We start from the raw sequence: 15,608 nt of genomic DNA, 5'->3' as shown, positions 1-15,608 counted from the left end.
TGCTTCCTAAAATTTTAGTCATGGCACTTGCTATTTAGATGTATGCTAAAGTATATTGTTTCTCACTTCAAGAATTCAGAACCTTTATTCTATAATAGGATAATGGTGATGAAGATGAACACTGAACTTAGGATGTACTGGGATTCTAATACTTCATATCTCTAGTCATACAATATTATTGCCACACTTTGAAGTGAAAGGCAAATAAAAATGGTAAAAGTCATTGTGATCTCACTCTGGCTTCACACTGTCAGCCTTCCACATCCTCCTGCTGTTTCGAACACTAGGCTTTGAGGGCTAGGGCTGTGTGAAAAAGAAGTACTTGGAAAAGGAAGGCAAAAGGTACTAAGCATAGATATTTTCCTATATAAACAGAGATGAACAATAAAAAGAGACTTATAAATACAAACCAAAAAACAATATAGGAAGATTTGGGGTTTTTTTGTTTTGTTTTTTTGCCATTCCTGGGGCTTGAACTCAGGACCTGGGTACTGTCTCTGAGCTTCTTTTGCTCAAGGCTGGCACTCTACCAACGAACCATCACTTCTCTTCCAGCTTTTTCTGAGAAATTGAACCCAAGGCTGCATGCATGCTAGGCAAGCATTCCCCCACTAAGCCACATTGCCATCCCCATAAGATCTGAAATTTACAAAACAAGAAAGCTTATATTTGTTTATTCTGGTATTTTTAGGTAAAGTCAAGGCTGCTTTTCACTCATTCTCTACCTTCAACTGAAGGTAGCTTTAGCCTTCCAGTGCCACTACTCTAAGCTAAAGGTCTTAAAATTTGTAAAGGATGACTTTAACTTACGTTTTAGGGTGAAGATGAAGCCATGTTCGTAGAATATAGAAAACAACTGAAGTTATTGTTGGACAGACTTGCTCAAGTGTCACCAGAGTTACTGTTGGCTTCTGTTCGCAGAGTTTTTAGTTCTACACTGCAGTAAGTTTTGTTTTTGTAACACACACTCATTTTCCTTTGATCCCCAGTAATGATCTAAAATAAATGGTTCATCTGACATACTAATCCATTATTTACGTATACCTCTGGAAAATACTTCTTTTATCTCTTTAATTTATTTTGATCTTTCTCCTTTTATGATATGAATTATATGAGAAATTAATGAGTAGTATGGCTTTTTAATCATTAAAGAGGGTTTTGATGGTGTGTTATATTCTCTTGTGCATTACTAGTTGTATAAAAAAATTATGTTTATATCTTCCTGACACGTTTTACCTTGGTAGGAACTGGCAGACTACACGGTTTATGGAAGTTGAAGTAGCAATAAGATTGCTGTATATGTTGGCAGAAGCTCTTCCAGTATCTCATGGTGCTCACTTCTCAGGTGATGTTTCAAAAGCTAGTGCTTTGCAGGATATGATGCGAACTGTAAGTATACTGAAGATTATTTTGAACATAATTTTGCTTACATTATAAGCTAAGGGGAGTTCCTTAACTGCTAGAGCTTGCTTTATGTTATACTGGGGCTTTTGATACTGCAATAAATAAGAATAGGCTTCTTTTTGTTTTTTGCCCATTCTAGTTGGTAACATCAGGAGTCAGTTCCTATCAGCATACATCTGTGACATTAGAGTTCTTTGAAACAGTTGTTAGATATGAAAAGTTTTTCACAGTTGAACCTCAACACATTCCATATGTGCTAGTAAGTATATACTTTACCCTGGATTTTTACTTTCTGTATATTTTAGCTAATGACCAGATAGGATTTTAGTTTTCTTTCCTCTATGATTTTTCTCAGAGTCAAATGTTTATTATCTAAAACAAGTCCTCAAGAGCCTGTTTGTCTGTAGTATAAAATTACTGTGTATTCTTGCTCTCTGCTATTGAGTACCCTACTAAGTAAAATTGGATGTTAACAAAAATACAGCCAGATAATAGAAAGCATTGACTAAGAGTAGAAATAATGAAACTGTGTTTGTTCCTTTAGATGGCTTTCTTAGATCACAGGGGCCTGCGACATTCTAGTGCTAAAGTACGAAGCAGAACTGCTTACCTGTTTTCTAGATTTGTCAAATCTCTTAAGTAAGTATAAAACTGAAGTTATTATGCATAGTTCTTTTTTATAGCTATAAAATAGATACATAAATTGTTTTTTAAAAGCCTAGGGGTAATTTGGTTCTTTCTGTTCTAAGATGTGCTTTTTGTACTAAGACCAGTTTTGTTTTTTATGACTTTTTTCTGCTCCATAGGCAGGTGCTTTATTCAGCAGTAACTTGTGGTTTCTTTTCATATTATTTGTTTGGCACGTGCTTTGTCACCTAGTCTGTTTTGTAGTTTTCTTTACTAATACCATTTTCTGGTACTTATAAGGGCTATAAGATTGTAGAGCAGGGCTGGGGATATGGCCTAGTGGCAAGAGTGCTTGCCTCGTATACATGAGGCCCTGGGTTCAATTCCCCAGCACCACATATACAGAAAATGGCCAGAAGTGGCACTGTGGCTCAAGTGGCAGAGTGCTAGCCTTGAGCAAAAAGAAGCTCCAGGGACAGTGCTCAGGCCCTGAGTCCAAGGCCCAGGACTGGCCAAAAAAAAAAAAAGATTGTACAGCAGATAGAGGCCAATTTAAAACAATTACTAGCTACTATCCTAGAATTTGAACTTTTCTTCAGTTCTAACAGGAATTTGCTATTTTAGACATTTTTGAGCATTATTATTGATTTGTGATTTTTCCCTTTCACCTTTAGTAAACAAATGAATCCTTTCATTGAAGATATTTTGAATAGAATACAAGATTTGTTAGCCCTTTCTCCACCTGTAAGTATCTGTCTTTTTCAGTATCTTCCCTAAATGCCATTGAGGTCACTTATATATGCCGTTAGCCTTTGCCTTCATGGGCTTTCTTCCCTTTTTCTTTTTTCCATTTGGGGGTAGGGAGACGTTTGGATACAAAGTTGTTGTTTTTTTTCATTCTATCTACTAAAACTATTTTGATATGATAAAAGATGTTGGAAAGGAATCAAGAAATGACTAAATAAATTGGGTGGTGTGTGGAGTATGGTCTACTTTCTCTATCCTGCTAAATCTTTGTGAAGTAGTTTATAAAGAAGAAAAAAACATTAGTCTCTGAATTCTCTGTTTAGTTCTATGATAGTATTATTCCTTCCATTAATGTTTCCCCATGTATCTGCATGCTTAGGGTAAGATACTAAATGCCATTGGCATCAGTTTTATTAGATTTACCTTGAGTTATTTATTTATTTATTTATTTATTCATTCATTCATTCATTCATTTATTTATTTTGGCCAGTCCTGGAGTTTGAACTCAGGGTCTGGGCTCTGTCCCTCAGTGTCTCTATGCTTAAGGCTAGTGCTCTTACCACTTGAGCCACAGCACTGCTTCCAGCTTTTTCTGAGTTGTTTATTGGAGATAAGAGTCTCATGGAATTTGAACCAGGCTGGCTTTGAACCACAATCCTCAGATCTCAGCCTCCTAACTAGCAAGGATTACAGGTGTGAGCCACTGGTGCCCAGCAACATTGGTTCTTTTAGTGGAAGTCATGACTATTGGTGTCCGGTTACTGCCAGTTTTCCTTGGCAGTTCACACTTACCTGATCTGTGAAACTTAGGCTTTCAAAAAATTGTATTATATTACAAATGGAAAATTCCCATGTTTTTCATATGGTACACATAATCCAGGATTTTGTTTATCTGTAATCTGCTTTTGCTATATTAAAAGCCAATTCAAATTTTGTTTCTTGAATAATGACCATTTAGTAGGGCTATGAATATCCAACCCTAGAGTATCCTGTAATTATAAAGCTGTTTTATGTTTGTTTTCTCTTAGAACAGAGATAAGTTGTAGCATGTATATAATAAATCCTTGCCCTTCAATATGAGGGTTTGATTGAGGGCCTAGAGCTTGCTAGAATGGTGTTCTGCGATGTGAGCCATGTCTACAGCCTTGCTTTTACTGGCTAGTTTGGAGATGGAGTTTTAACAAACTTCCTAACCCAGCTGGCTTTGAACTGAGAGCCACTGGTCCTCAGTTCTTCAATAACATTTAAATGTGAAATTTCTTTCAAAGGATATTACTTTTTCAATGGATGGGTGCTGCTTTTATAATAAAACTACCATATAATTTATAAGTTTTCAGACTAGGTGTTTCTGTAATTTGTTAGTCTTTGAACAAGAGAGTCCTATGTTTGTTTGTTTTTTACTTCCCTTGCCTCTCTGTAGGCATAAATGTAAAAATTAGCAAAATCTGTTAACAAAAATTGACCGATACAGGGAATGTTTGCTTGTGCATGAATCAGATACATATATTTCTTTTGCAGTGTTATTTTCAAAATGTTTTAAGCTAACTGGTGGTGCATATATGTGAGTGTATATGTGTTGTGTGGGAATTTGTCTTGTTTTACTTATTTATTTTTTTTGGTTTTTTTTTTTTGTTTTTGTTGCCAGTCCTGGGGCATAGACTCAGGGTCTGAGCACTGTTCCCTGGCTTCTTTTTGCTCAAGGCTAGCACTCTACCTCTTGAGCCACAGAGCCACTTCCAGCGTTGTTGTTTTTTTTCTATATATGTGGTGCTGAGGAATCGAACCCAGGACAATGTATACAAGGCGAGCACTTTACCACTAGGCCACATTCCCAGCCCCTTGTTTTATTTTTTTGTGCAGCAAATAGAACCAAGGCCCTTCTGCATTCTAAGCACACACCTTTTTACCTTCCATTATAAGTCTGTATTATGGTTTGGGGAGAAAATTAGTTTTTGTAAAGAACTGATATATGGGTTACTAGGATAAGAAAGTATTGCCTTTCCCTCTTCTTCTGCTTATTCTGATTAAATGAAAGAAACTGGAAAAAAAATAACTGATGATGTTTCATTCTAGGAAAATGGCTACCAGTCCTTATTGAGCAGTGATGATCAGCTGTTTATTTATGAGACAGCTGGGGTGCTGATTGTTAATAGTGAATACCCTGCAGAAAGAAAGCAAGCATTAATGAGGAATCTGTTGACTCCTCTAATGGAGAAGTTTAAAATTCTGTTAGAAAAATTGATGCTGGCACAAGATGAAGAAAGGCAGGCATCTCTAGCAGACTGTCTCAACCATGCTGTTGGATTTGCCAGGTGGGCGTGCTTTCAAATAAGATTGTAAAACATGTCTATATATAAGCAGAACTTAGATCTTTTAGGGTATATGCATAATGGTTTTCAAAGCTAAATTGTTCAGAGAATGGCCTAAACCTTTCTCTTATAAATCCATGAGTTAGTCAGATTTAGCTAAGGAATAAATTACAAACCACTCTGCATTTTTTTCCCCTTGATGTCTTATCTAAGACTTCTCTGTTTTCTTTAGTATAATTCAATTGTGTGTTTAAGGATGTTAGCTGAAATGTCCATATGCCAATGATACATGAGAGGTCCTAGATTGTCTTTTTGTATGTGATACTGGGTTTTATACTCAGGGCTTCAAATTTGTTCTGCTTGAAGCTAATTCAACACTAGCCCTTGGGTTAGTCTTGGTACCTTAAGGAGAAAGTCCTGAAACGTCTCTTGAGCAGCATGCTGCATTGTTTCTGATGACCACTCAAGCAGCCAACTTTGTGCTCATACTTTTTATTTGCTAGGCAGATGGTCTACCACTTGAGCCACTCTAGCCCTTCATATACTTTTTATTAACAGAACAAAGTGAAAGTTATAGTGATAGTTACTTAGAAGTTATATACACACACACAAAAAAAATTCTATAGACTAACTTAGAGCAAGATCCAGATCTTAGGCAAGTTATATAAGGAACTTGATTCTGAAAACTGTTTTCTAAGTTGAAATGGGTAGTTTGTCTACTATAAACAAAAGGTTACCAATTTTTTTGTATACTTTATCAAAATGTTAGTAAAGCATTTAAATACAAATATTAGAGGGATTATATTACATCTCATTGGTTTAATTTGCTTTGAGCATTTTGTTGTGGAAGCAATATCTGGAAGCAATAGTTGATACATAACCATATTAGCTGAAGATGTAGGAAATTGTTATGTGGAATATAAGGAATTGGCTTCTTAGTATTTTCATTTCAGTGATTTGCTGCTTTTGAAAAATTCATAAACTTTTAGAGTAAAACTAAAACTGGTCCTGTGGGTTTTGGTTGATATAGCCGAACCAGCAAAGCATTCAGCAACAAGCAGACTGTGAAACAATGTGGCTGTTCCGAAGTTTATCTGGACTGTTTACAGACATTTTTGCCAGCCCTCAGTTGTCCTTTACAAAAGGACATTCTCAGAAGTGGAGTTCGAACTTTCCTTCATCGAATGATTATTTGCCTAGAAGAAGAAGTTCTTCCATTCATCCCATCTGCCTCAGAACACATGCTCAAAGATTGTGAAGCAAAAGACCTCCAGGAATTCATTCCTCTTATCAACCAGATTACAGCCAAATTTAAGGTACCACAAACCTGAGACTCTTCTGACTTAATACTCCTATCTTGGCTGAAAGCCTGATTGTATTTATCTACTGGCGTGTTTTGGATTTTTCAATGAGTTATTTGAGGACATGGATCACAAATTTCTGTCAACTCCAATATATACAATCTGATACATAAGTCAGGCTTACTAGATTTTGTAATAAAACCTCACTGTTTACTCACTATAGCAGAAAAAAAAAACTAAAAAAAGCTCAAGCTGATAATCCTAGCTACTTTGAGAGGTTGGAAGATAATGATTCAAGGCAAAAAGAAGTTCTCAACACTCCTGTCTTAACTAATAGCTAGGCATGGTGGTGTGCACCTTTCTTTCATCCTTAGTGACATAAGGAAGTACAAGTAGGGAGTGAAAAACACCTCAGTGTACTATAGTCAGTTTTATGTACAGAGACATTTAATCCAGGTTTAAGCTTACTAATGAAAAATGGTCAGCATTGAGCTGGGAATATGGCCTGGTGGTAGAGTGCTTGCCTCGTATACATGAAGCCCTGGGTTTGATTCCTCAGCACCACATATATGGGAAAAGCAGAAGTAGCACTGTGGCTCAAGTGGTAGAGTGCTAGCCTTGAGCAAAAAGAAGCCAGGAACAGTGCTCAGGCTCTGAGTTCAAGGCCCAGGACTGGCAAAAAAAAAAAAAGGCCAGCATTGCTGGATGCCCGTGGGCTCACATCTGCAATCCTAGATACTCAGGCTGAGATTGAAGGATTCCAATTTGAAGTCACCCCAGGCAAAAGTTCCTGAGACCCAATTAACTTCCCCCAAAGAGGTCTGGAGTTGTGGCTCAATTGGTAAAGCACCAGCCATGAGCAAACAAGCAAGCTGAGTAAGCTTGAGGCCTTGAGTTCAAGTCTAGGAACTGGCACAGGAGGAGGGGAGGGAGATAGGAAGTAAAAGAATAAAGATTATAAATTTAACATCTGTTCTAAACTTTATTTGCACATTCTAATTTAATCCTCATAACAAGCACTGGGGGTAAAAATTTTATATGAGAAAACATACAGAGAGGTTAATGAATTTGTCCAAAGGCTCAAATTTAGTAATAGAATTCATTTCTTCCTGATTTAAATTAGAAAATACTCCATGGTAGTCTTTTATTATGAGCATCTATAGTTTTAACCTGAATCTTAAACTGTGGGTAGAACTTAATGATCTTGATGCATTTACTCACTATATGTTATATAGCATATATAGCATGTAACTTTAAAAAATATATTTTATATATTTATATAGATATATTTATATACCTAATATATAAATATATTTGTATACTTATCTGTATAAATATATATACTTTTTTTTTTTTTTTTGCCAGTTTTGGACCTTGGGACTTAGAGCTTGACCCTTGTCCCTGCCTTCATTTTGCTCAAGGCTAGCAACTCTACCTCTTGAGCCACTGCACCACTTCTGGCTTTTTCTGTTTATGTGGTGCTGAAGAATTGAACCCAGGGCTTCATGCATGCTAGGCAAGCACTCTACCACTAAGCCACATTGCCAGCCCCTCAGAAATATTTTATATTATTAATGTTACTAAGTAATTGTACAAAGGGATTATCATTCCATAAGCAGGTTATGTTTCTTGGTCACTGTCACCTATCTCCCATTTTCCTCCCTTCTACCTTCAAATTACAAAGTTTATTTTTTTACATAATGTACATTTGCTCACCCTTCTTCTCTCCATTACTGTGTCTACCTCCCAAAACATGTTTCAACTTCCAGTGTTTTGATAAACATTACTTTAGTTGTTCAGGGTAGTTGTTCGGATTCCTCTCCTATAGAGTTTGTCTGCAAATTGACATTTACTAACTGAATTACATAAATATTCTCCTCAAAAAATTTTTACATAAAAATTTTTATAAGCTTCTCATTAATTTTCATACTCATTTGTAATAATAGTTTCTTATTTTCTTAATTTTTTTCTTATGTTTCTTACTTTCAGATACAAGTATCCCCATTTTTACAACAGATGTTTATGCCCCTGCTTCATGCAATTTTTGAAGTGCTGCGCCGACCAGCAGAAGAGAATGACCAGTCAGCAGCTTTAGAGAAGCAGATGTTGCGGAGGAGTTACTTTGCCTTCCTGCAGACAGTCACTGGCAGTGGAATGAGTGAGGTTATAGCAAATCAAGGTGGGAATGCCTGCTAAGTCTGTTTTGTCTGTTTAAGTTCTTGCCACAGTAGTAACATGCACATGAGCAGGGTGAGTGGAGGTAGACATGAAACATATGAAGTATTTGTATGTTGGCCTCTAAGAACAGTTTATTTTTACCACAGAAATAAATTATTTTCATGTTAAGTACCTTAAAATGAATTTTTGTTCAGCTCCTCTTTAAATAGTACTCTTTATTATGTATTGTATCTATATTATATATATATATAAATACATATATTATACTACTATTATTCTTTAACAATACTCTAGGGGTCAAATTGCCATCTCAAAATTAAAAACAGATAAGAGCCAGTGGCTCATGTGTAATCCTAACGACCTGGGAGGCTAAGATCTGAGGATGGCAATTTTGAAGCCAGCCCAGGCAGTAAAGTGTGTGAGATTGTTATCACCAACTAACCAGTAAAAAAGCCTGAGGTAGAGCTGTGGACCAAATGATAGAACACAAGCCTTGAGTGAAAAAGCTCAGAGCTTTTTGTGCGTGTGTGTGTGTGTATGTGTGTGTGTGTATAAAGATAAAAATAGGCGAGACTGTATAGATCATTGTAGAAAATTGTTACATAAGAAATACACAGGGCATGATATCGAGAGAATATTGACTATTAAGTGGTTAAAATTTAGATGCCCAGTTAATAAAGACGAAGTTTTTTTTTTTAAATTAACTTCAAATACCTTATGACTTGTGACTATATATGAAGTGAGAGTTTCTGGTTGCCTTTTCAGGTTTGTGTGTGTGTGGTTTGCAATTATACTAGTTTTTTTCTCTTCAGGTGCAGAAAGTGTAGAACAAGTGCTGTGTACCATTATTCAAGGAGCAGTTGACTATCCGGATCCAATTGCACAGAAAACATGTTTTATCATTCTCTCAAAACTGGTGGAACTCTGGGGTAATTTTTTTTTCCTTTTGATGCTAGGAATCAAACATGTTAATCGTGCATTCTGCCACTGAGCTACAACCCCCACACAGCCTGATAATGTTTGTTTGTTTGTTTGAAACTTTCATTCCTTCAACTGTTTTGTAAGATTTAGTTCCAATATAGGTGGGAAGTAGTACTCAGAGTTTTCTCTTTTGTTGAATTGACATGCTTTTATACATCATGAAAATTTGAATTCTCTTGACAGGAGGTAAAGATGGACCGGTGGGATTTGCCGACTTTGTTTATAAGCACATTGTCCCTGCGTGTTTCCTGGCACCTTTAAAACAAACCTTTGACCTGGCAGATGCACAAACAGTATTGGTAAACTCCTACTATCTTTATTTGCCTTTTATAGATTATGTTTATTAACAATTTCTTCCTTAATGCCAGATTATTGTTTCAATTTTTTTAATTGAGTGATTTAATTAAGATTATTTTAATGACTCCTTGTGTTGGGATCAAGTCAAGGAACCCTGCATATGTTAGTACCATGGTCTACATCCCCAGACCTTCCTACTTTTTACTACTTCTCCCTCCTATTAAGAGCATCAGGTAGGGGCTGTGAATATGGCCTAGTGATAAAATGCTTGCCTTGTATACATGAAGCCCTGAGTGTGATTCCTCAGTACCACATATATAAAAGCCTCAGTACCATATATATATATTATATAATATATAACTATATATTTATATATCACATAATATAATTATTATATATTAAATATATGATGTATTATATAATATATTAACCATATATATATATATATATATGTAGTCAGAAGGGGCTCTGTGGCTCAAGTGGTAGAGTGCTAGCCTTGAGCAAAAAGAAGCCAGGGACAGTGCTCAGGCCCTGAGTTCAAGTGCCAGGACTGGCAAAAAAAAAAAAAAAAAGTCAGGTAGCTGGGAATAGGCTTAGTAGTAGAGCTTGCCTTACATGCATGAAGCCCTGGGTTTGATTCCTCAGTACCACTAAACAGAAAAAGCCAGAAGTGGCGCTTTGGCTCAAGTGGTAGAGTGCTAGCCTTGAGCAGAAGAAGCTCAGGGACAGTTCCCAGGCCCTGAGTTCAAGCCCAGGACTGGCAAAAGAGAAAAGAAAAGAAAAAAAAAAGCATCAGGTGCTCTTTATGTGATTGCTTCCCAGAGTCTTAGCTTACTAATTGTCAAATCTCCTTAGTTCTCAGCCCTCAGTTTCTCAATTTTCCACAAACCAGTAAAGGCTAAGTTTTTAAATTATAGCTTACTACATTTAGTTGCAGATTTGTTTTTTCTTTTTCTATCCAACTCACTTATTCCCCATGTGTATTATCTACCATCTTGTCCTCTGTTCCTTCTTTGTTTCTAAGGAAACATTTACTTCAGAGTACATGTTTTTCCTGCTGTGGCCAGGGAAACAAAAAGTTTCATTAGTAACCAAAAATTAACCATATTAAATTTCTTGTTTTTTTCACAGGCTTTATCTGAGTGTGCCGTGACACTTAAAACAATTCATCTCAAACGGGTAAGATTTGTGGTTTATGCTCTTTTCTTATCATCTCATATAATCTTTGCTATGTTTTTAATTGGGTTTGACCCATGTTCTTGAAAGCTTTTCTTTTGAGCCAGGTGTTGTGGAATACACCTCTAATCTCAGCCACTTGTGAAGTAGAGATTGGGAGGATCATAATTCAAGGCCAGCCTCAGCAAAAAATAAAGTTGGTAAGACACCCTATCCGAACCCACAAGCTGGGTGTAGGGTATGCCTCTATAATCATAGCTGTGAAGGAAGCATAGCTACGAGGATCATAGTCTGAGGCTGGCCCCAGGCAAAAGTGTGAGACTATATGAAAAGGAACCAAAGAGTCTGAGGCTGGCTCCAGGCAAAAGTGTGAGACTAACGGCCACCTGTTGCCTTCGTGAGAGCACGCAGGGTGCCTGTCACGCCCTCTGTCCAGAGAAGCCACTGAGGCTGCTGGGCTCCTCCGGTAGTCTCAAGAAATTCGTTTACTCAGCTCCAGGAATTTTTACATTTTCCCAAGACAGGACTAAAATATGGCAGAGATATCGACAGCCAGATTGCAGGTGCCAGTGACTTTTGAGGACGTGGCCATGTGCTTCACCAAGGAGGAATGGGCCATCCTGACCCCTGCCCAGAAGGTCCTGTACAAGGACGTGATGCTGGAGAACTACAGCATGGTGGCTTCTGTAGGGATACCCGTTTGCAAGCCAGCTCTGATCTCCCAGCTGGAGGAAGGGAAGGAGCCATATGCCCAGCCCCAGGAAGCCTTGCCTAGAGGAGACTGGAAAACAGCCTTCCCAAGATTAATGTTGAAACTAAGAAGATATGCTTACTTAGTTAAAATAATGCAATATCCTCAGAGATTTCCTTTTTGGGAAGACAGAAGAAAGGCTTAAATTTTGACCTTTAAACAACAGTTTTCTAAGGAAGAACAGGAGCCATATGAAACGATCTAAAACATACGGTTTATTTCTCAATTCATTAAAATACATGTTGCTATAAAAAAAAAAAGGTGTGAGACTATATGAAAAGGAACCAAAGGGGAAAAAATAGGACTGTTGGTGGCTATGGCTCAACTGATACTGCTCTTGTTTCACAAGTACAAGATCTTGAGGTCAAACCCCAGCACTGCCAAAAAAAAAAAAAAAAAAAAGGCTAATTCTATTTTAACGTTTTGGATGTGTATGGGACAGTTCAAATGAAAGCAATACGTGCTGTTATACATACTTGGGGTCATGAGAATAAAACATTAGAACTTGTATTTGCTTTAGTTTGACAGGATATGAAGAATCAAAACTAGAATTTCAAGATCCAATTTCTTCATAGCCACGTTCCTTTATTTATCTATATTAATATTCACTTAGTTAAATGTCTGTTTTATTAGCTTTGATGCTTGAACTCAGGGCCTGAGCACTGTCCCTGGCTTGTTATTGCTCAAGGCTAGCACTCTACCACTTGAGCAACAGCACTGTTTCCAGCTTTTTCTGTTTATGTGGTGCTGAGGAATCGAACCAAGGGCTTCATGCATTGTAGGCTAAGCCATATTCCCAGCCCCCAGATTCCTTTATTTTCTTGGTTATGAGAAATGATTAGAGGCATTCGTTGTTTCCAGTTTTGTTAATCTAATCATTTATATAAACCATAAGTAACATGAGATATTTTCAAACAACTTGGTCACCAACATTTAAAATTTACCACCATTGAAAGATAAGATGCTTTTGTTTGTTTCAGCAGTGCTGAGGTGTGAATTCAGGGCCTTTCACTTGTTAGGCAAGTGCTATCTCAGTTGAGCCACACATCCAGCCACTTTTTTTTTGTGTTTTTTTTTTTTTTTTTTGGCCAGTCCTGGGCCTTGGACTCAGGGCCTGAGCACTGTCCCTGGCTTCTTCCCGCTCAAGGCTAGCACTCTGCCACTTGAGCCACAGCGCCGCTTCTGGCCGTTTTCTGTATATGTGGTGCTGGGGAATCGAACCTAGGGCCTCGTGTATCCGAGGCAGGCACTCTTGCCACTAGGCTATATCCCCAGCCCCCCAGCCACTTTTGTTCTTGAAGAAAATTCCTATCTCCAACTTCTCTTATAACTGTAGAGCCAGCTTGAGACCAGCCTTTCCTCCTAGCTGCAGTCAGCTAGAAATCAGCAGTTCCCTTCTCCTGAGCATAATCTCTGACTTGTTTGTCCCTTTGTAGCTCTGTAGCTCCACACTCTAAGCTTGAGGGAGGGAGAGTGTGTGTGTGTTAAGAGATTGGGAAAGTTTTCAATTCAGAATTTTCTCTATAGCTGCTATGTATTAGGATAAAGGATGTGTGTTTTAGGGCAGCAGAAAATATAAACAAAAGTTAATAAATATCCCCTATATTGGTAGAGCTCAGCATCCAAGAGACCACTGCATAAATAACTTTAATAAAGACATATACAATTTGTAGGACTAAAGCTGAAAAAACAGTGTTTGCCCCAGGAACAATTTAGGCAAGCTATTGGGGGGGCGGGGAGGCTCTTAAAACTAATATATATTGGTTAAACTGACAAAAGAGGGAAAACTAGTACTCTGGGTAGTTAACTGATTGTGTGACAAATCAGAGATGCTAGAAAATGGGTTTTCTTGTTGAGCTAACATGGTGGCAGAAGAATAGCTAAAAAGTAATGAGAATACATGTTTAAAAGCCTTGTTTAAGCCAGGCACAGTGGGATACACCTGCAATCCCAGCACTTGGGTGGCAGTGGCAGAAGAATTAAGTGTGCAAGGCCAGTCTGGGCTATACAGTTTTTTAAGCCTTCTGTTAGAAAGCCAGTAGGCATTAGTGTTGTAATTTAGGTTAGCGAGGTGGGAAAAAACATTCAGAGAGCTGGTTGGAATATAGGTGTGAAGGAGGTTTATCTAAATGTGAATTTCACTTTGGTATTTCGTGAAGTGATGGGAGTGAAAGAAACTATGACTTTAATTCAAGAGTCCAGCAACCCAGAGGTAGAACCTAGGACCAAGTGTATTATGGGAATTAAAAAGTAAGGAGCTTAGGAGAGAGATCAGTGACATTGTTCCGTGCTGGAGACTTGAGGTAGATGGGGAGTGAAAAGAAGTTAGAATGCTTTTTATAGTTGAAAAATATTTGTCTTGTCCATAGAATCCTAATTTAAACACAGAATTAAAGCGATGTTGTATTTAAAAGAGGGTAAACCAAAGGAAAAGGAAAGAAAGGTACAATGCTGTGTTAGCTCCCCTCAGTTAACAGATCTCCTCTCCTTAAGTTGAGAATTAGACTTACTGGCTTACAGAGCGAGGAATCAAGAAAATGAACGTGAAGAAATCCTTTGAGGAGCAGTAATATTAAACACTAAATTGAGGTGTTAATGCAAACAGTTCACTAGAAAAAGGATGGATTCATTTGATTTTGGTAACTGACTCAGATTTAAAAGTGAAATTGCTAAAGGAAAATCATTTTCAAATTGTATCCTAGGTTTTTTTTTTTGTAGAAGCTGGGAAGGGGGCAAGGTTTAGGGGTTGGTTTGTAAGAGTTCTCTGTTCCTTCTACCAAGCTTATTCCCCATCACCCCCATAAAGATAAAGATATAGATGTGGATGGATGAATGGAATGTGTACTGGATAATCTCTCTTGGTGGTCAGTGGTCTCAAGTTTGGTGACTTTTAAGTGCTTTTAGTAGAAGTTTAATCAGCTGCAAACAAGCAATTCCCACATTTCCTGGTTATTGGTTTCCTCATCTATTATATCTGGCTACTATATCCCTTATTGAATGGGAAAAGAAAGATGTGCTTTTAGAGCTGTTATTTTCTATCATATTTTGTTCCTCCTTATTTGCCTGTACTTTAGTTTCTAAAGATAGTTGTTATCCTGGCACTGCTCACTACTTGGAGGCTTCCCTCCATCCCACAGACATCTATAATTCACCCAGTGGGAGACTGAAAGGGGCACCTATCTCTGCTGTCCCTTTTCAGCGCATGGACAGTTTTACCTTTGTGGCCTAGATTTAGAAACAGTCTTTAGCAGTACTTAACACTAGTCATGATATTATATAATGAATTCTAAGAGGTATTCTAAACTTTGTTGCTTCACAAGTGCTTTATCACTGATCTGTATCCTCAGCCCCTATTAACCATATATATTTAAAAAAAATTTTTTTTTTGCCAGTCCTGGGCCTTGAATTCAGGGCCTGAGCATTGCGTCTGTGGCTTCTTTTTTTGCTCAAGGCTAGCACTCTGCCACTTGAGCCACAATGCCACTTCTGGCTGTTTTCTATATATGTGGTGCTGAGGAATCAAACCCAGGGCTTCATGTATACGAGGCAAGCACTCTTGCCACTAGGCCATATTCCCAGCCCCCTAACCTTATTTTTCAGATGGAGAAACTTGGGTTCTGAGATAACAAAGTTTTAATCTGTTGCCATTAAAGTGTGTGTGTGTGTGTGTGTGTGTGTGTTTTGTTCCAATTTCTAAATGTTATTAATGTCCAAAAAGAAAATAGCTTGGTTGTAATTATTCTTTATTGTAGGGTCCAGAATGTGTTCAGTATCTTCAACAAGAATATTTGCCTTCTTTGCAAGTAGCTCCAGAAATAATTCAGGTAAGCACTTTCC

The 15,608-nt window shown here is 37.5% G+C and overlaps 1 protein-coding gene across 2 annotated transcripts in view; it reads left to right on the top strand.

Moving 5' to 3' along the window:
• Xpot (exportin for tRNA) overlaps window positions 1-15,608 on the top strand; it is a 41,579-nt gene that overhangs the window by 17,958 nt on the left and 8,013 nt on the right. For both annotated transcript variants that reach the window (XM_048360306.1, XM_048360299.1), the window contains exons 12-23: window positions 818-942; window positions 1,245-1,389; window positions 1,544-1,663; window positions 1,949-2,043; window positions 2,706-2,775; window positions 4,852-5,090; window positions 6,118-6,403; window positions 8,378-8,567; window positions 9,379-9,495; window positions 9,731-9,846; window positions 10,976-11,023; window positions 15,524-15,595. In XM_048360306.1, coding sequence (XP_048216263.1) covers window positions 818-942; window positions 1,245-1,389; window positions 1,544-1,663; window positions 1,949-2,043; window positions 2,706-2,775; window positions 4,852-5,090; window positions 6,118-6,403; window positions 8,378-8,567; window positions 9,379-9,495; window positions 9,731-9,846; window positions 10,976-11,023; window positions 15,524-15,595 — 1,623 coding nt within the window. The remainder of the gene's footprint in view (window positions 1-817; window positions 943-1,244; window positions 1,390-1,543; window positions 1,664-1,948; window positions 2,044-2,705; window positions 2,776-4,851; window positions 5,091-6,117; window positions 6,404-8,377; window positions 8,568-9,378; window positions 9,496-9,730; window positions 9,847-10,975; window positions 11,024-15,523; window positions 15,596-15,608) is intronic.

This window comes from Perognathus longimembris, chromosome 1 (assembly GCF_023159225.1).
Source record: "Perognathus longimembris pacificus isolate PPM17 chromosome 1, ASM2315922v1, whole genome shotgun sequence".
NCBI lineage: Eukaryota > Metazoa > Chordata > Mammalia > Rodentia > Heteromyidae > Perognathus > Perognathus longimembris.
Note: the sequence above shows the minus strand (reverse complement) of the source record. Positions and strands in the feature narration are given on the sequence as shown.